Source organism: Leuciscus leuciscus (assembly GCF_965113295.1).
Source record: "Leuciscus leuciscus genome assembly, chromosome: 13".
In the NCBI taxonomy this organism is placed as follows: domain Eukaryota; kingdom Metazoa; phylum Chordata; class Actinopteri; order Cypriniformes; family Leuciscidae; genus Leuciscus; species Leuciscus leuciscus.
In genome coordinates, this window is record NC_138737.1 from 13,434,707 (window position 1) to 13,456,592 (window position 21,886).

At 37.7% G+C, this 21,886-nt stretch overlaps 1 protein-coding gene across 1 annotated transcript in view; it reads left to right on the plus strand.

The window, feature by feature from the left end:
• The window catches only part of cacna1fb (calcium channel, voltage-dependent, L type, alpha 1F subunit), a 47,727-nt gene that overhangs the window by 3,845 nt on the left and 21,996 nt on the right, over positions 1–21,886 (plus strand). Inside the window, exons 2-16 of the mRNA XM_082188181.1 lie at positions 333–654; positions 810–915; positions 8,934–9,073; positions 11,029–11,174; positions 13,579–13,731; positions 13,819–14,015; positions 14,135–14,238; positions 15,417–15,568; positions 17,170–17,244; positions 17,553–17,634; positions 17,957–17,983; positions 18,613–18,773; positions 18,989–19,214; positions 19,629–19,836; positions 21,389–21,509. Of these exons, the coding sequence (XP_082044307.1) occupies positions 333–654; positions 810–915; positions 8,934–9,073; positions 11,029–11,174; positions 13,579–13,731; positions 13,819–14,015; positions 14,135–14,238; positions 15,417–15,568; positions 17,170–17,244; positions 17,553–17,634; positions 17,957–17,983; positions 18,613–18,773; positions 18,989–19,214; positions 19,629–19,836; positions 21,389–21,509 (2,220 nt within the window). The remainder of the gene's footprint in view (positions 1–332; positions 655–809; positions 916–8,933; positions 9,074–11,028; positions 11,175–13,578; positions 13,732–13,818; positions 14,016–14,134; positions 14,239–15,416; positions 15,569–17,169; positions 17,245–17,552; positions 17,635–17,956; positions 17,984–18,612; positions 18,774–18,988; positions 19,215–19,628; positions 19,837–21,388; positions 21,510–21,886) is intronic.

Consider the following 21,886-nt stretch of genomic DNA (forward strand, 5'->3'; position numbering starts at 1 on the left):
AGCTTTTTTGTTTATAAGAACATATCTAAAAGGTGATGTTACAAATGTCTTTTCTCCTTTACTTTTTTCCTTTACATCAATTGAATGCATCCTTGTTTAAAAAAAAAAAAGGCTTACTGACCCCAAGCTTTTGAATGGTCCAGTCTTTGACAGGTTTTCTCTGATGTCAAAAGAAACCAACAAAATGGCTTATGGTTTATTTTGATGTCACAACCTTACAAGAAGAGTGCCTGTGTCAACAAGCATGTGTTAATTTTAGTTCTTAGACTGGTGGTTTGCTGTGTCATCCACACAAATGACCCTTTATTAAGTGACTAAACCTCTATTTTTAGGGAATGGGTACTCCAACGAGGAAGAGGAGGGTGGTGGCGAAGAGGAGGAGGAGGAGGAGGAGGAGGGGGGTGGAGGAGGAGAGGGCGATGAGGGCGACGAGGAAGAAAAGGAGGATTGGGAGGAGAACGAACGGCCTAAGATGAACCGTACGGAAACGCTCAACTCCACCTGCAGCTCCACTGGAACGCAGAAGAAGAAGAGTCAACATATGAAGAAGCAGGTCCAGGGCTCCAACCAGGTCCAGCGCGCCCCCAGAGCTCTTTTCTGCCTTAAACTGAACAACCCCATCCGCAGGGCCGCCCTCCACCTTGTGGAGTGGAAGTATCCATTTACAAGCTTAAACCTCTACTGATAACGATCAATGTAAAGCATTCCAATCATTTACTGCTATAACAACTTCTAATTCGCTAAAAAATGCCTGTTAAATGTAATGCCACTTCTAATAAGATCATGTTTGCCTTAACATGTGACTCCAGACCATTTGATATCTTTATTCTCCTGGCCATCTTTGCTAACTGTGTTGCTTTGGGAGTCTCCAAGCCTTTTCCTGAAGATGACTCGAATGCCACCAACCATGACCTAGTAAGTATTGCTCTGTGTCTCTTGAGAGAGAGTGAGTGTGAAATTAGGGTGGTATGAATATCATTTCAGCTTAGAGAACTGAAAAAAGATTGAAGAACATTTATGGTTAACAAGCTCCTTGGTTGCAAACATTAATGGTCAGTTCCAGTAGATTGTAGTCCATCAATTCAAACTGCCTGTAATGTATTGGCTCTTAATTGAGATACAGTATGTATTGTAAAATTGTATGTTGTAAGGTAAACGTGTGCAATATAGCCACCAGAGAGCACGAAAAGGTGTTTCCCTTCCCAGGTGTTGTTTCATAATCAGATGTATTGGGATGGTGCCTAGAACAGAGCGTTGACCGAATTCCTGCTGACCCATTTTGGAGGTTATAGATCTCAGGTGCAGTCAGAAGCATGCATGTGTTTATGTATTATGTAATATACATTTATTTTCCTATATGGCATATTCTATCAGGTCTTTTCTGGTTTCAGTCTGGTGTGTATTTTGGTTGCTAACTAGCTACAGTCCCTATATATATAACTAGCTATATATATATATATAATTTAAACCTTGTATGGTGTTCGGGTCTGTAGGACCCGTTTTCAGTTTTTATCAAAAGAAAAATGATTTGATTAATTATTTTTTCAAACTCACATTCATTGGGCTCATTTTCTGTGAGGAATATATATCAGAACACATTTTCAATGACCACACACTGTACACCCCCCTGCTGTTATTGTGTGTGTGTGTGTGTGTGTGTGTGTGTGTGTGTGTGTGTGTGTGTGTGTGTGTGTGTGTGTGTGTGTGTGTGTGTGTGTGTGTGTGTGTGTGTGTGTGTATGTGTGTGTGTGTGTGTGTGTGTGTGTGTGTGTGTGTGTGTGTGTGTGTGTGTGTTCTTGTATATGGTTTATGAGGACACAAATGTGTATAATGACATGGGTATTACAACGTAATCATGGTTTATGAGGACATCTGTGTCCTCATAAACCAAACGGCTTAAAAAAACATAAAAAAGGTTGCAATTCTTAAATGGGATCTAACAAAGGTAAAGAGAAAATATTAACCATATATGCTGTTTATATTGCTTGTAATTGGGATGAAGTAAACATCTGTTGAGTATTTTTAACATAAAATTGTTTGATTGTGTTGAATTAAAAAACCCCAAATGCAGCGGGTCCACAAGACCCATGCATGAACACTGGCTGAATAGCAAAAATATGAACACCACACAAGGGTTAAACAGAAAGTGGAGACGCTTCAAAGAAAGACATTTGTTGGCACTTAAATCAAATCATAAATCAAATCTATAACAATTTACAGTACTTTCCATGTTATGTAGAATATACTCTTCTGTTCAACAATTTGGAATAATTAATACTTTTGAATGTTTTTGAAATGTCTCTTATGCTCATCAACGCTGCACGTTAAAAAATAAATAAGACCTCACGTTGTGTCAATCTCGTTTACAGAGTTGCCTCCGAAACTTTTGTCCGTCATAAAAAAATGGGTTTGAGTTTCTGCGTTTTTCACATCCGTAGCAAGCATTTTGAGAGGTGTTTTGACAATTCAGAGCCACCGAATGACGAATACGAAAAAACACACACGAAAATGTAGGACTCAGTGTGCAAGGACCTTAACTGTTTTCCATTTTAATATATTTTAAAATCTAGGTTATTCCTGCGATGGTAAAGCAGAAATTTCAGCAGCCGTTACTCAATCTTACTACAATCTTCTCATTATCAATGTTGAAAACAGTTGTGCTGCTTAATTTTTTTGGCAAACTGTTATACTTTTTTGTGTGTTGAGATATGCAAATTTTAAGCATTTTAACATTTTAAATGTCTTTACTGTCACTTTTGATCAATTTAATGCATCTTTGTTGATCAAATGAAAAATGAATTAAATCTTCCTGACCCCAAACTTTTAAACCAGGGGTGCCCAATCCTGCTCCTGCCGATCGACTGTCCTGCACAGTTCATCTCCAACCCTAATCAAACACACCTGCCTTTAATTTTCAAGTGATCCTGAACATAGATATCATATAATAAAGGCTAGATGTCTCGTTCGCGCTGCTGGCCAATGGAGGTCGACCTCCGCACACGGCAGCCATCTTGCCACAGGGAGCTCGCTCACTCGTAACATGGTGCATGTACTTTTAAATAACCATAACTTGCTAAATTTTCTACCGATTTTCAAACGGTTTGGTTTCTTATAAACGTCAGAGATGTAGTTATGACACTGCATACATATGAATAATTATAACAATGGACTTCCATATGAAATAATTATTGCCACGTTAATAACGTTTGTAAGAAACCAAACCGTTTGTAAATCCGTCAAGATTTCAGCGAGATAAGAGGATTTGTGTACATGCTGATCACTCATCTTAATTCACAGCTTCCCTGTGGCAAGATGGCCACCGGTGATGCCGGAAGTGACTCCGCCGTAAGACAACTAGCCTTTATTATATGATATCTATGATCCTGAAGACCTTAATTGGTTGCTTCAGGTGTGTTTGATTAGGGTTGGTGGTGAACTGTGCAGGACAGTCGATCGGCAGGAGCAGGATTGTGCACCCCTGTTTTAAACAGTAGTGTGTATGTAGTTATCCCTCTAAAAATACACACAAATCCCAGAGAAACACACATAAAAGGGGCATTCGCCTCAAGCAAGAGAGTTTTGTCATGTGACTCAATTCAGCCACACTCTTTCGATTCCTACTGCTGTTCCAGTGTCAGAAATTTCTGGAAGCTTTGTACTTTGAACTTCACAATTTGAAAATCAGGTGCCATTTTGATGTGAAAATCCCTTTTTTTTTTTTTTTGCTGTTTGATGATGCTGTATTACTCTGTAATCCTCCTCATCTCCCACAACCTCTCATTGTAACCCATCAGAGAGCGTCACATTTGATCCACTCAGTAGCCATTCTTAAAGGAATAGTTCACCTAAAAAAGAAAATTCCATCATTATTTACTCATGTTGTTCCAAATCTGTATTACTTACTTTCTTCTATATTTTGAAAGTCATGGGCAATAAAAAAATCATAATAATTCTTGACAAGAGGATGAGTAAATGGTGACATAATTTTCATTTTTGGGTCAACTTTCCCTTTAAACACTTTTACCAGCATCCTGTGTTACTGTGATGTTTATCTCGGCACCTGTGTCTGAGACTACAGGGCTTTAATTTGCTTGCAAGTTAGTGGCATTAAGGAAACAAATCGGCGTTTTTCTCCACGGCTGCAGTGAGGCATGCGACAATGCGAGGCTGCATGAGCTTGTGCACATTACAGCTTCACCTCGCCATGCAAAGGTCACTGAGATGAGAGAGAAATCGTAAACGAAAGAGAAGCGCCGCTAGCTATTGTTTCTTAGTAGGGGTTGGACCAAATAAAAACACCTTTCGTTTAAGTCCAGAAATCCTTTCTCCGCATCGCGGCACACTAGCACTTTCACTGGACTTTACCGAATTATCCATGTGAGCTTCATAGTTTGTCCCGCTGTCATCTCGAGTGTACAGGCGTGTGTGACTGTGCCCCATTCGTACTGAAATGCTCGACGTGTTGTGAAGTTCTGTAGTGGAGGGGATCTTCCCTAAGGCTTGTGTGAGAGAAACAGGAAGAGAAAGAGAGGAAATGAGAGAGAGGAGACCAAATGCGATCAGGACTCTAGACACGACCCCCCTCGGGCACTGCCTCATGTCTGTCCCATCAGAGAATCACTTTCTTTTTATAGAGGAAGAATTTGCATTCAAATGTAAGAGAAGTGACACTGAAGTGACAAAAGGGGAACAACAGGGCAGAATGTGCAACCCGGATGAGAGATCACAGTGTAGCACGGACTAATTAACGAATGACAGTGTTTTCTTCCAGAGTCAACCTTTTTTTGTGGGGTTGTAATATTCACTTGCTGGATTGCATATAGACTAGATTTGCATTTCCAGAGGAAAATACCAGTGCTTTCTAGGCAGCAAAATATTAGTGCTGATGTGTAAGCTTTGGTTCTGTGTAAATGAAATGGTGTGTTGTCGCCTTCATGTTTGCCAGTCATGACATTCACTATGCGCCTTAACTATCATAGGAAACCTAAAAATTAGACAAACTCTTTTGTGTTACTGTACTGAGGAAACATACACTTACGACACCCAAACTCAAATCTGAACGGTGAGAGAATGGCAGAGGTGAACATCAGAGCTGAAACATTTGAATTCTCCGCCGTAATGCGATCTCGTAAATAATAAAGAGCAGTGAATGGATTAAAAGAGTTGATTCTCATGAATAACGTGGAGAAAAGATCAGAAACTGATGATGTAGACGCATACTCTCTGGCCACGGCAGCCAATCACCACTCACCACAGCCAATTAACTTATGTATTGTACATCACATTTCGTGAAGTTGGTTAAAAAATTGCTTTAAAAAATTGCTTCAAAAAATTAAAAAAAATTAAAAACTTTTCCTTTAATAATAAACATGAGTGCTATAGTTGTTTTCATTGATGTGCAACCTGTACATATTTGTTAACACCTCAAAAAATATTTTAGGGTTTCATGACCTTTTAAGGGCTTTATTAAGAGTTAATAAAGAGTTTATTCAGTGTCAGGGCAAATTACTTACCAACTTAAAAAAATTAAGTTGGCTTGTGCTTTTTAGGAGAAGCACATCTTTTCCTGAGATCAGAAATTTTGAGTGCAGTTAGCAAGCTTTAGTTTTTGCCCTACTTTAGAACCATTTAGTTTAATGAATCAAAAACAAATCAAGAAATTTTAGCAAAGGGAACAATAATGATCCTAATAGTGACTTAAAGATAACAAACAATAAAAAAAAACTTAAAACATCATAAAATCAATTAATAGAGCTAAACATCTTTTAATTCTAAATAATATGTCCTCATTAGTCCCATGACCAAACAAACAAACATAATGAAATTATTCAAGTGCAAGTGCTTATGGGTATTCCCCCAGTCACAGTGCTTCTCACTGGGCATGCTCAGTAGCAGATGCAGTGATATGAAGTTTATAGTGCTTAGCCTATTTCCATTGCACTTATTATATTTGACGTTACTTGATGGTTCAAGAGGGAAAAATGACAGCTTACAGATGATACATGTATGCCCACTGTTGGACATTGTTATTGGACTAATCAACTCAACTAGTGAGTTTAAAGAGAAAAAGTGTGTTAAAAGTGTGTTCACAGGAATTTAAAGGGATAGTTCACTACAAAAAAATAAAATTCTGTCATCATTTACTCATCTTCATTTTGTTCCAAACTTGTATGACTTTCTTCAGCAGAACAGAAAAGATGTTTTGAAGAATGTGTCCAAACAGCATTGACTTCCATCGTATAAACAAAACACTGAGACATTTCTCAATATATCTTTGTCTATGTTACACAGAAAAAAAAGACAAGATGGTGAGTAAATGGTGATATAATTTTCAAATTGGGGTGAACTTAAAGTTCACAGTACCAAAAGTGCCCACAGCCGAACCAAGCTTACAACGAAAACGGATAAAAGAATAATGCTGTGAATTTAATATTAAGCTCAGCTTTTTAAAGATGCGCTCACAATGCAAGCTCAATCAAATCCACCTGCACAGTCGTCTTCTTTTAGTTTTCGGTGGACAACAAGACAACAAAATGATGTGAAAGTGAAAGAGACAGGGAGGGTTATAAAGACAGCGAGAGCAGAAAGAGTGGTGGTCAGGAGAGATTGTAGCTGCCTGTTCGTTTGGCTGCTCTAAATGCTCTTGGTCCTGATAAGCAGCTTACTCTTCCTCCCCTGTCTCTCATCACCCTTCCCCCATCACCCCATCCCTCTCTCTCTCTCTCTCTCTCTCCCTCTCTCTCTTTTTCGCTCTCCATCTTTGTTCTGATGCTTAAAGCCACATCCTGGATTCCAGGTGCAAAGGAGGGGGCATGTATTTAATGAGTGTGTGTGTGTTTGCTGTCAGTCTCTCTCAAAAAGCCGGTTGGTCTTTCCCTATGCCATATTGTTTGTTATATTTTGCTGTCCATCATCTTGGTTTCCGTTGTCTTCGGTTCATTACTCAAAGGCATTCAGCACTCTGAGCTTGCATGTCTAATAACTAGGGCTGACAGTTGATTGCAAATTTTAATTGTAATAATTACACGAGTTGCAGATGAATTAATTGCAATTAATTGCACTTATCAATATATGCTTAGAAAATCCCCTAAGGAAAGATAATTAAAAGATGTTCAACTATTGTGGTAGTCACGAAAAGCATTGCATCAACAGAAAGTGACTTTAGAAGTCAAAATATAACTTATTTCCATATCAATGACCAAAACCCTATCCCTGGCTTACGGCAATAAAAAGAAATGCATATTTTATTAAATATATAAATTAAAACTTGTTTTTAAAATATATATAAATAAATATAAACTAAAATTCTTTAAAATTCTTATCATTATCATCATTATTATCATCATCACTGGCCTACAGCAATCCAAAATATATATTTATATATATTATTATGATGATTATTATATATGCCAATTATTTGCATTTATGGTATTATTTTTTATCTTAATTATACTATTACAATCTTTTTAATTCACAGCCCTACTAATTTCATCCATCATTATTATACAAAATTAAGCAAAAGATATGTTTTGAATGTTGCCATGGTCTTTCTGCTCGTCTAAGAAAGGGAATATGCAGTTGAGAGCTTTAGAAATAGTTCAATGACATTCTGTTCCTGTCAGTGTGCAAAAACCTTCTGCATACTTCAGACAGAGACATACGGTCCAGCAAATGGAAGTTTATGCTGTATGCCACTTTACATCAAATCAAGTACAGCAGTGTGTGCATATGCGGTTATTATTGTCCATATGGTATTATTCTTCCACCTCTGTCACAGTCTTACACAGATGATCTGTTTTTTTGTGGTTAGTTTGTTGTTTTGTCTGTATATGTTTGTTTATATGGAGGGAGTGTGTATGCACACAAGTGCATAGACTGTCGGCAAAAGAGAGGGAGGAAGAGAAAGAGAGGCTGACAGATTAGTAATCTTTTGAAACGCTTGCAGATTTCCCATTTTGAAGTCCAGCTCCAGCTCTAGACTTTGTCTCTCTCGCTTACTGTATTGTGAACAGGGGTCATGGGGTCATACCAGTGCACACATGTACATACATCTAAATATACAGCCTAATTTTTTACTGACAACAATTTAATATGATTATTTATTATATGCTTAGAATATTGATTTGATCATATGATTTGTGTGACACAGATTTTCTTGCAGGTTTGTGACCATTTTAATTGAGAGACTACGTAGAATATTTGTACTTTTAAAACTGTGTGTGTATATATATATATCTATATATATAATTAAGTTTTTAAAACTATAATTTTTTAGAAGACATTTTGTGTAAACGTTTTTAAAACTGTATTAAAATGTTAAATGTATATAAAGCTGTTTATATAAAGTTGTTGCTGTCTGTGGGTTTTGCAAATATCTAACCAATGAAAATAACAATTTAACATTATCTTTAATAACATGAGATTTTGGCCGAACGACAGAAAAAACGGAGCGCCCACATTGCTACAGTAAACTCTATAACCTGTCATTTGCTGAAAACATAATGTGATGCACTTACTGCTTCAGATGCAGCCATTCTAATGACAGACAAATTATGTATTTCCAAAATTTGCTGGTCAAAAACCTTGTAACTCCATTTGAGCTTGATTTTGGTCAAATGTAAATAACATAATAAAACATGCGCGTGTCTGACCACATATAAAGCCACAATATCAACTTTGACAAAACAGTGTACTAATTATATAAAAAATAGCGTTTTTGGAGATTTGAGGTTTCTGCCCGACAGCGACAATAATCTAAATTATTGGTCACAAACTAATCAGGCCAATATTATCCAATAAAATGATTGTTTCCTATTATTGCAAATATCATTTTATTATTAGACTATATAACATTTTTCTATTCTAAGTTTTATATAAATATTCTATATTCTATATTATATAAATATATATCTCTTCCCTCTGTGTCTTCTCAGGAGCAAGTTGAATATGTGTTTCTGGTCATCTTCACCATCGAGACATTTATGAAGATCCTGGCGTACGGCCTCGTCATGCACCCGAGCTCCTACATCCGCAATGGTTGGAATTTACTGGACTTTGTCATCGTCATTGTAGGGTACGGCACCATTTTCGCCACTCTACTCATCCATCCCACTTGTTTATTTACTGTCTTTTTCATTTAAAAATGAGTCATAATAACCCGGAGTGACATCACTGCCTTTCCTCCCATGATTCACTTGCATATTAATTTTCATAGCTGATTTTAATTCAGGTTGTGTTATGGCCAACAGCTCTCTTATTCACAATTCTCCTCTTGTCCTGCTGTTCTCTTTACCCCCTTTTTCCTCATTTCTCCCTTTTCTCAACCTTTCCCTTTTGCTCTCTCTCTCGGATTATCTGGTCAGATCTGGCTGTCAATCCTCTCTCCAGCTCGCTCTCTCTTTGTGTCTTAATCTGACCTACAGAGACTAGGCGCTACCCTTAATTTCACACACCAGGCTTTACGGCACTGTGGTGAATGTGTGTGTATGTGAAAAGAGTAAATAAACATTTCATGCACTAAAAAAGAATCAATCTTTCATAGTATGCCACTGCTTAAACTCATTTTCTTCCTGTGAACACCATAGAGTGTATTTAAAGAGCGACAATCCCCAGAGCTCTGTCTGTCCTGCTAAAATGGGACTAAACAGCTGTTCTGGGGTCATTAATGGCCAGTTGGTCAAAGTGATGGTTAATTATCTAAAAGAAGATGACTGTCTCAGTCATTTAGCATCTTTCTGAGTATAATTTTGAGAGCTTTTTTTAGTATTGATTAGAGATTTCACTAAGCTCACAGGCAGAACCGCTAATGGGCTGGTGGATCTGTTCCAAACACACGGTATTACACATCATATTATTTCTGCTTATAATACTGATGATGCCATCCTAAGAGTATTTGTGCGTACATGTGTATGCATGAAAGCACACATAGCTGGGATGGGTGCCACAAATATTATGGCCCAGCCAGCTTCCACAACACTTCACTCCATTCGTTGGAGAATCAAATTACGCTAGTCATGCAGTATGTTTCCAGTCCACTAAAAAGAACTTCACTTCAGAACCAGTTCATAAGAGTCATTTGTTTGGGAATCGGGCTACAATGGTCACTCTGTATGTTTCTGATTCACTAAAAAGAACAAGCTCATAAGAGTCATTCATTTGGGAATCCGGCTACAGTGGTCATGATGTATGTTTTGATTCGCTAACAAGAACCAGCTCATAAGAGTCATTCATACGGGAGTCAGGTTTCATTGGTAAATGTTACTAGAAATAACAGCTCATAAAAGTATTTTTTGGGGAATCAGGCTTCACTGGTCAGTGTTAGGCCTACAAAAAAGAACCAAATCATAATAGTGGTTAGTTTGAGAATCAGGCTTTACTGGTCAATGTAAAAAAATAAATAAAATAAAAACACTCAAAAGAGTAATTCGTTCGGGAATCGAGCTACACTGGTCTCTGTATGTTTTTGATTCACTAAAAAGAACAAGCTCAAAAGAATCATTCGTTTGGGAATCAGACTATACTGATTCACTGGCTGTCATTGGAGAACTGGACTATGCTTTGTATGTTTCATTTGAACATAAGCTCTTAGGCCAGTTCCAGTGTTCATCTTTACAGTTTTTATTTCGTTTTAGTCATAGTTGTTCTTTCTTTTGATAAGCGTATCCTTTTTTTGTCAATAATTTGTCATGTCATAATCAATAGCTTAAGTCAGTTTTACTAACATGACTAAATGCCATCTAATTTTGGTGTAAAGTGTAAAATTTAAAAAAATATACATACACTCTACATATTAATTTAATAGTGTAATGTATAAACATTTAACATTTGACCTTGTTGTAAAAACCTGAACTCCTTTATTCAAATGTCCATTTTTATCTTCGATTCAATGAATATTCGAAGTTCAAATTTGAAAGTATCAACTCAAAAGATCATCCTTGTAATATTGATTGTTTAAAGTCAATTACACATTTTAGTATTTTAGAAATATTTATTCAACCACAGTTATGCTTTTTTGTTTGTTTTTTGCAGGTTGTTCAGTGTGGTATTAGAGACTGTTACACATAAGTCCGGTGAAACAACATCCCATACGCCGGGGAAACCTGGAGGTCTAGATGTCAAAGCCCTCCGAGCCTTCAGAGTCCTACGACCCCTCAGACTGGTTTCAGGAGTGCCCAGTGAGTTTGTGTTTGTAATAGAAAAATAAGGAAACAAGTTAGTAAAATCTGGTGTAAATTGCTATGAACTATTCAGCAGTGGTGTATCACCCATTCAAGAGTATTACTGACTGTGCTATTAAGAATGTATTCTGAGAGAGAAAACAGTCTCTATGGATATTTGTATGGAGTGGTGTTTTGTGCAGTTATGATATTTGTGCAGCGATCATCAGGGGGCTGGTGTAGTTTGACCTCTCTAATGTCATGAAAATTTAGACCTGTAGATTTCAGTGTCCTCACCAGATGAGCTTGACTCATCGTTGCACCCAGAGGCTGTTCTGTTTCGCAGTAATTTCAAAATCAGATCCACGGCTACACACTCCTGAATCACTGACCAACTAACCAAAGGGCCGTTATTGATTGTGTCTTTACAATACTAACATGATAAGAGGACGTTTTCAAAGAACACTGTCCGCGGTGCTGAAAACACAATTCCATTAGCTACTTTACTGGTGAGGATAGCAGAAAACAGGGTTGTGTATCCTGGAACACGGAACAGTCAATGACTTATTCCACCACAGTACTATTAGAAGCTCTGATGTAGAACTTTCCTGCCTACCGGCATGTACGATGGTATCTCCCCCTCATGTGCTCACCCCCACGGTTATCCTGGCAAGTCTCCCAGTGAGGCAAGATGACATTGAATGAGGACACTTCTTCTCATTCATATACCCATTACATTTACAGGAAAACACACATTAAAAATTCCTCACTGTGTGCTCATGTAATGCTATTAGGCGGCACAGCGACTCAGTGGGTCGCACTGTCGCCTCACAGCAAGAAGGTCCCTGGTTCAAGGCCCAGCTGAGCCAGGAGTCATTTCTGTGTGTAGTTTTTATGTTCTCCCGTGTCAGTGTGGGTTTCTTCAGGGTGCTCCGGTTTCCGGAGACTTTAATATGGAACACAACCACATTGAATAAGGCAATAACCGACAAAGGACTAAACAGAACAGGGAGTATATAATCAGGAACTAAGATACAGCTGATGATAATTATCCACAGAAACAAACAAGACTTAAACCGAAACTAAACAGAGTAGGTAACTAATTTAAAGATACGCTATGTACGTTCTTATACGTCAATAACGAGTCAATTCGTCTTTCAAACCGTATAAGTGTTTATGTTTTTCACGGAAAATTGCATACATACTGTACGTCACTCACCCGTGAGTGTCTTGTCATAGCCGTAAATAGAGAAAAGATGCTCCGGCTACTTTGACGCGTGTATGATGAGGGAGTGGCATAGGTCAATTGTCACAACGAGCAATAAAGTTTGACATTGAGCACTCTAAACCTCCAGGGAATTACCCATTTTAAATAAACGTAGAATTGAGTAGAGTCTGCTGGCAAAAAGAGAACACGACAGAGCTCGTAATAAAACGAGAATCAAAATTGGCTTGGCTTTTCAGAGATGGCAAGAACTGAAGGATTTGAAATGTTGTAAGTGATGCAGAAATTGTGTTTTTATTACTCAACAGATGAGTAATTTATTTTATTATACAGATAAATTCCCATATGTAGCTCTCTAACAGAGTTCATTGTAAAGCATTATCTATCGTGAAGGGTCATTTCATTATAGTTGTTGTGCTGTGCTGGAATTTATTTTCAAGAAAGTACCGTGTCTATTTATGGGTACAGCTAGAGTAACGTCTTCAGCTAGTCAGCCTGAGATCCTTTCCATCTAAACTAGTTATATCTCTTAAGCCTAGTAGATAATGTTTTATGAGCACTAAGATAACCATGTTCATCCGCACAGTCACACAGAGCTTAAGCACAACCAAAACAATGTTCTTCTGCAAAATACATGCAGTTTTGTTGTTTAACCACTAGAGGGCCAAAAGTTACATAGTGTACATTTAAAGGCACACTATGCAGTTTCCGTTTTTCTCAAACAGCGACCCCTAGAGTCGCTGTGGAGTACTTGTATTGAACGTTACTGTCGTAAATACCACTCACACAGCGCCGTCTCTGCACTCTTCCGACCGCGCTTTCTTCGTTTTCTTCGTCGACTCGTCTGAAATGCATGCTAGTGTCTTCCATAGAGGCTGCTTCATATGTTGTTGATGTATGTGACAGTTTTGCCAGCGGCGTCCCCCCCCCCCCCCGGCTTTGCTATTGGGATGATTCGCCCTACTACAAATTCGTTTACCATCTAAATGATTTCGAAGCTGTTATATTAAGGTACAAATCTTGCATAGTGTGCCTTTTTGCCACAAGACCAAATACTAAATTGATATAATGGACATAAACAGACAGAATGGGAATTCTTTTCTTTTGCACAAAATATAGGTTTCGGGTTACAGATTGTACTCCATTGTGAAGGCCATGATTTCTCTGCTCTGTGTGTGTATGTGTGTGCGTGTGCAGGCCTGCAGATTGTGTTAAACTCCATCATGAAGGCAATGGTTCCCCTGTTGCACATCTCTCTGCTTGTCCTCTTTGTCATCATCATTTACGCCATCATTGGACTGGAGCTCTTCATCGGACGAATGCATCGCACCTGCTTTTATTTAGGCACAGGTATCCATACATACTCACACAAAATATTTATGTGCATTTTCTGTCACTCTCTGTCTTCCTCCATCTGTCTCTCTCTTATTTTTTCAGAAAATTATGCAGACGATGAACCACTCCCATGTGCGTTTGCGGGTCATGGACGCCAGTGCAATATCAATGGCTCTGAGTGCAGGGGAAAGTGGGAAGGACCTAACGGTGGCATCACTAACTTTGATAACTTCTTCTTTGCCATGTTAACAGTTTTTCAGTGTATCACAATGGAAGGCTGGACAGACGTCCTGTACTGGGTAACTAAGCCGTATACATGGTCTTCAGCTTGACTGTAATGGGTCATAATTATATTTTAAGCAAGTGATTGTGTATGACACTAATATTGTTGCTTTTGCTTGCCTGTTCATCTCTGTAGATGAATGATGCTATTGGGTTTGAGTTGCCGTGGGTTTACTTTGTTAGCCTGGTCATCTTTGGATCCTTCTTTGTTCTCAACCTTGTGTTGGGTGTGTTGAGCGGGTGAGTTGGGGGAAAGTGTCTATGGGTGATTTTGCCATGGCTGATTTAGTCCCTATCACTTCATTTAATATCCAAAGCATTGATTCAGAATATACATTTTAGCAGTTTATGCATCTTCTGGCCAAACTCACGTCCTTTGGCGTTGCTACTGTCATGCTCTTCTGTTTGAGCTACAAGAGCAGTTTTCCCACTGCTGATATATCAAGGGTTAGGGTTGGGATTCTAACCAGGAACCCTTTGTACTCAAAGTGAAAATGTTCCAGCTAAACTATTGCATCATCATACTTGACATATACACTATTGTTCAAAAGATTGGGAGCAACAATATTTTTTTAATGTTTTTAAAGAAGTTTTTTTATGCTCCTCAATTTATTTGATTAAAAATATGGTAGAAGCAGTAATGATATATTATTACAATTTTAAAATAAACTATTTTCTATTTGAATATATAAATGTAATTTATTCCTGTGATGGCAAAGCTTAATTTTCAGCAGTCGTTACTTCAGTCTTTAGTGTCACATGATCCTTCAGAAATCATTCTAAATAATTTGGTTCACATTTTTTTTTTTAATTATGTTGAAAACAGCTGTGTTGCATAATATTTTTGTGGAAACCATGATAAAAAAATCTGGATTTTTGATGAATAGATGCATAGCAACTCGGTATGCAGTTGTTTTTGTTCATTTTTGCATATGTCTAATAATAATGTTTCTACATTTCAATTTTGACTTGGGAAACAGTAAATACTTCTGCCTTATCTCTGGATCAATACATCACATGGGACAATTTATTGATTAAAACAGTTTGTCCATATCCCAAATAATTCATGTCCATATCCCTTCATCATTTCATGACATCATACCATCATACCTGTGCATCATAACTTTGCATGTCTGTGTGAGTGATTATTTAACAGAGAACAGCAGGAGATGAGCAGATATCAGATGTTAATGTTTTTACTCACCTGAATGGAACAATCCCCAGATGCTGAGAGCAGCAGATTTGCAGAGTCTGATTTCCTGCAGACTGTTCCAAAGCGCACAGAATTCCCCAAAGATACCACCTCGTGCAGCTTCCCCTTCGTTAAACAGAGTGTGAAAGTCCACAGTGTGTTTTTTGCCTCTGAATTGTGTGTGTGTGTTTGTTTTGCTTGTCTAACAAGCTATACTTGTGTGTAGAGAATTCTCTAAGGAGAGAGAGAAGGCGAAAGCTCGTGGAGATTTTCAGAAGCTCCGTGAGAAACAGCAGATGGAGGAGGATCTGTCTGGATATATGGACTGGATCACTCAGGCTGAGGACATAGATGAGTTTGATGAAGACGGAAACAGACGTGAGATCTCTTCCTCTGTTCCACCCTCTAGAACCCTTTGTCCTTGATTTCAATTGTTCATTGTAGAAACATGATTGATATACACACTCAAGCACATTTAAAGATGAATTGTGTAATGTATGTATTTTTTATATGATAATAGTTTCCCCTATCCCAGTTTACCATACAGAGACAATAATAGGTCAAGTAAGACAGGTTTTTTTTTTCTTCAAACTTCTGCCCCAAGGGCAGAACTTCTGATTCCAAGGGCCCTAAATTTGTGTATCCCTTTGTGAGGACCCCCTACCTAAAATATAATGGCAGCTATTTAATTGAATGTATGAAGATTCATTTACATGGAATGAGAGACATAGTAAGCATAATATAATACAGACTTAGGCCAAAGTAATATATATACTATTAATGTTAGATGTATTTTTTTTTCTTACTGTTTAAAACTATGGTTGTCAATAGAATAAAATAGTCATGATTAATCTCAGGATTTCTGAGCAGTCTGAAAAAACAGCAAAATTAAACAGTAATAATATCAAATATTCTAAATATGTTGTGAAATATTGAAAAGTGCTAAAACACATTTAAGTACAAATGTTAACTCTGACTTCCCTTCAAAAATACATTTTGTATTTTTAGCACCCGTAAACACCCGCTTATGGCCCCATGGGGTTCTTGGACCAGTGTTGTTTTTGTTAAAATATATATTAAATGAAACTTGACAACTAACTGAAATAAAATAAAAGTAAATTAGTTAAAGAAGTACTAAATTACCCAAAGTAAAACTGAAATAAAAATAAATTATATCCATATAGAATAAAAAAAACTTAAATTTAAATTTAAATGAAAACCAGAAAATATAAAAATAAAATCTATTTCAAAATATTAATAAATGATATAATTATTAGGGTTAAGTCTGTTTAGTTTCATTGTGCTTTGATTTAGTTTTCCCTGTTCCCGTTTTGCCTGTGTTCCTGGTCGTTATTCATTTCCATGGTCTCTAATTTATCACGCACCTGTTTCTGTTCCAGTTAATAACCTCACTCTGTGTATTTAAGCCCTTAGTTCCTCTCAGTTCTACCAGAAAGACTTGGGAGGCAAGAGAACGAATGAGTACGATTTATTTAACAGTTTGAATGCAAAATGAAATGTTAAAGTTATTTGGCGTTGGCCCCGTCCGTAATCCAAATCCGGAGGGTAGAAGACGCTTGCAGTTCCTGCCTGAAGATGAAGGCAGGGGTGGAGCCTACCCCCCATAGGTGGACAGGGACCTTGTTGATTTTTTCCTGGTTTATTAAAAAGACTTAATTCTGATTTGTGCGTGTTCATCTACACATTACAATTATAGTACTTGAATAATACTAAAATGTCACTGCTCTGGACCCCATTCATACTCAAAAGTATGAATCATTATTCTTGCAGATCAGTTTAGAGTCAATATTGCCAGAAATAACACATTTCACCTTTTAAATGAGTTCCCGATATACTGTAAATAAATTAAACATTTCATCTCATCATTGATGTTTAAGGTAAAATTTTCCCCACCTGCCACACATTTTTCCATGTCTCTCACTCTTTTCTCTCTCTCTCGATCTTTCAATCTCCCTCAGGTGTGACCTTGCGTGACCTAGCTGATAAGAAGAGGGGGAAATTTGGCTGGTTCAGCCACTCAAACGAAACCCACGGTACGGCCAATCAGAATGAAACGCATGACCTCTTCACTGTTCACTGCCCCGCTGTACTATATATAGCCCCCCTCAACTTTGTCTGGTCTAATTGTATGATTTACATCTGGGGCTAGAAATCACATCTCTCGGTTGGACCCATATTAAGTGCTTTGACCCTATTTCAGAGAGATTGCTTTTCTCCAAAACTGTGCCAATGTGTGGCCGACATTTTTTTTTCTCTTTGTCTCTCTTACACCTCTCTTTTTTACGGTCCTTTTCTGTCTCTGTATATCTTTCACTTTCTTCCTGTTTTTCATTCGCTATAGCAAGTCTTCCAGCCAGTGAAACAGCTTCCGAGAACACTGAAAACATAGATGAGGAACACACAGATTGTTGTGCTGCTTGCTGGTAATGCATATATATACTCACACATACATACCCACTATAATTAGAAACAACATTTTTCATTGTGTTGTCATGCTGGCTTGCTAATGGAAGTTGTTATCAGCCATAATGGAGTGTCATCTCAAAATTTCTCAGTTGCGGCTCATTATGTTCTCTTTTCTTTGTATTCTTTGTGCTCTTGCAAGTCAGTTCATTACTCTGGGCTTCTTCGGCTGTCTTTGATTCAGTATCTGAACTGGATCTTTGTTAAACGCAATGCATCAGTTGATTGTCTGTGATCTCATTGTCGTTTCATTTTGTTTTGTCCACTGTTCTTTGACTTCAGTGCTCGCATTATGAAGATCCCCTGCTGGTGAGTCGTTGTGAGGACAAACTCGTGGTTCAGTGTTTACCTTAGTAAACTTTACTTTGGGAAATGCACTTGCAGACAGTTTTTATTTCTTAGTTACAACATAAATTAGCTAAATTTAGTGAGATTTATGCTCAAAACAAGAAGAAACAATGTATCAATGGGGGAAAAAAGTATTTTCATGATTTGTTATTTGAACCTTTTTTCTTTTGTCAAATCAACTTTAATGTGGTTATTAATGTGGTTCAGATAACATAATATTTTGAGTTTCTATTCATTAAACCAATCTCCTTCATTGTATTAACTCAAATGTTTTATTTCAATGAACTCAAAATTTTAAGGCAACAAGGTAACTTACTTTTTAAAATTAAACCAACAATAATTTTTATAATTATTACATGCCCTCTAAAACGGCTCTGATCACATGGTTCATGACTTATTGTTTGGATTTTATGTATATCATAACAATATGTATATTTTGGTAAAATAATAAACATATATATATATATATATATATATATATATATATATATATATATATATATATATATATCATAATATGCATATCTTTTTTTAATATAATAAAAAATGTATATAGTGATCATAGGCAAATTTTTGGTGTATTCACTTAGTCGTGCCCTGCGCCGCTGGAACCGCTGCATTCGAAGAAACTGTCGTACAGCAGTAAAATCTGTGACATTCTATTGGGTGGTGCTGCTCCTGGTCTTCCTCAACACAGCTCTCAGTGCCTCAGAACATTATAACCAACCAGAGTGGCTCACTGAAATTCAGGGTATGTAGCTGTTACCAAACATCACCTTGCTGACATAACATGTGTACTGTCCCACAGCACCAGCCACACTTTTATTCATAGACTTCTATTAGCAGATGTTTTTTTTTGTTGCTGAGTCTGGTGTTACCAATGAATGAACTTACATGTTGACAAAAATGATTGAGCTGAGATCACATCTATTTATCCACCTCTCTTTCTTTTTGTCTCTCTCATAGACATTGCCAATAAGGTTCTCCTGTCATTGTTCACAGTGGAGATGTTGTTGAAAATGTACAGTCTGGGGTTGCGGGGATATTTTGTTGCATTTTTCAACCGTTTTGACTGTTTCGTCGTGTGCGGTGGGATTCTGGAGACCGTTCTGGTGGAGTTGGAGATCATGCCACCTCTCGGCATCTCAGTGTTGCGCTGCGTCCGCCTGCTTCGGATCTTCAAAGTCACACGGTACTCAGGCCTCTTAAACTTGCTTCTTACATGAATGGGTTCAAAATAGGAAACACTTTAAAAAAAAATTTTTATTTTTTTTTACTATTTTATATGAGGTTTCTAATGTTTGCAACACTGTCACTCAAATTCGGAACATGTCTAAAAACTATTTGTTATTTTGTTATTTTCTAAAAATGACATAGACAACATTAACATGTCGATTTAAAAAATATGTATAATTTATAAACCCAAAACGTTTATTGGATTTCTTTTAATAATTTCAAAATCGTGCTGGTTGGCCTCCATGTGTATTCTCTGTCCCCTGCAAATTCTTTGTTTTCTCAGTCTGGTCCTTTCTGTTTCTCCTGATGTTTCTGTCTTTCCTCATCACATTTCCACCCTGTTAATTCTTGCCCCACTTGTCCTCTTCAGCCATTGGACGGCTCTGTCCAATCTGGTGGCCTCGCTACTGAATTCAATGAAGTCCATTGCCTCCCTGCTGCTGTTGCTCTTCCTCTTCCTCATCATCTTCGCTCTGCTTGGCATGCAGCTATTCGGAGGGAAGTTCAACTTTGATGAGACGCAGACCAAAAGGAGCACCTTTGATGCCTTCCCTCAGGCCCTGCTCACCTGCTTTCAGGTATATAAACTCTCGTACAACAATGAAAACATAGGGCCCTATCTTGCACCCAGCGCAATTGACTTTGTACATCGACGCATGTATCATTCCTATTTGGCACCCGCGCACAGCAGACTTTTCCCTCCACAGACACACGTCGGTAAATTAGGGAATGAACTTACACTCCCTGGGGCGGTTCAGCGAAAAGAGGAAGCGTGTTCCGGCGCAAATGTTCCCTGGTGCTATTTTGCAGTTCCAGAAAACAATTCTGCCATACACCAGGAGAAACCTCGTAAAGTCAGTGGCGCGTTGCGCATGTTATTCATATGCTATTTTAAGGGCGCATGCTTGCCCATAATCAATGTAGCGTGTGCACAACGCGCATGCACTTTGCTTATCTCATCTACACACAGAAGCAGCAGTTTTCATTTTTAGAAAACCATACATTATTACAAGGAACAATATTAACACACGAGGAAAATCATTGTTGTGTCCATGAAGATGTGAAAAAATAGGCATAAATCTAGCTTACACATTTACCCAAATTATTATACACCTCTTTAACCGAAGCTAATTTGGGTGTGTTTCTCGAACGTCGGTCCTCTCGGCTGTGAACCGCTCCTGGCGCGCGCCTGGCAAATCCGCCGTTATAATAGCAATCCGCCATGGAACAAGCACGCCTGCTCTTAAAGGGAATGTGAGATTACGCTCTGATTGGTTTATTTCACGTTACGCCCAAACCACACCTATGAATAATGAAGCTACTTCAGACCAACTCATTTTAGATTTGCGTCGGGCGCAAGAGTCATTTATCCCGCCGGTATAATAGCAACAGCGCCCGAGATCCGCCCACGAAGTTAATTGCGTTTCGCGCTTGATACTTGCATTTCAGATCGTTAAAATAGGGCCCATAATGTTAGGTTACTTAACTCTTTCCCCACTTTTGACAGAATTTTATGGCAATCCGTGTTTTCAGTGTTACGGTAGTTGTCGCTATTACGTAACTTCTGAAAGAGTATTGAATCTCCGGATCAAAACATAGGCTAAGAAGCAGAAAAAGTGATAGAAACATTGCTTATGTTATGCACATGTAAAATAACGTGATCATCAAAATGTCCATTACCAAATGAAATGGTCTCAATCTACTCCATCTACCTTTTTTGACCATAGTTCTGAATCCAATGTAGGTTTTGTCAAAAATGCAATTTCCTCAGGTTTTTGTTCAAAATATTGAAATATTTGTTCAAACTTTTTTTTTTTCAGAATTTTTGTTCTTTCTTTTGATATATTGCATGTTCAGGTATTCATATAACAAAATATTCTGGTGGGCATGAACGTTTTGTGAAAAAATGCACCCTCTGGCTGGCAACTTTTTCAAAAACGCTGGCAGGGAAAGAGTTAATAAGCAGAAATTCTCATTTTCACTAAATATTCATCAATAAAGAAAAACAGTACACAGATAAAAAGAGAAATTATTGTTAAAGAAACGCAGTGCTTTTAAAGTATAAAATAACTAAATTTGTTTATATCTGAGGTATTTTTGTGTTAAATTTAGTTCCCCCCCCCTTTACAGATATTAACAGGTGAAGACTGGAATGTAGTGATGTATGATGGTATCATGGCGTACGGCGGCCCGGTTTTCCCTGGAATGATCGTCTGTCTTTACTTTGTGATTTTGTTCATCTGTGGTAACTGTATCCTTTCCCTCTAAAACCAGTTTCACTGGCTTATTTATTATGCAGTCATTCTGTGTATGTGATAGCATAAATTAACAGCAACAGTTTAATTCATTTACATTTATGCATTGTAAATACTTTGATCCAAAGTGTCATAAGTTGCATTGTATGTATACATGCTTTCCCTGGGATTTGGACCTATGTCCTTTGCATTGCTAATGCCATATACACTACTGTTTGAGTTACAGGCATGCAGTTATTTCCAACTAGTAACAGATGTCATTGCTCACTGATTTTAAACAAACCATATCTCACCATCCTTCAGAAATCCTAATTTCTGTGTTTTGTTGTTGCTGTTGGATGTGGTTTGTCATATTTTTTTGTTTGTTGGGTCT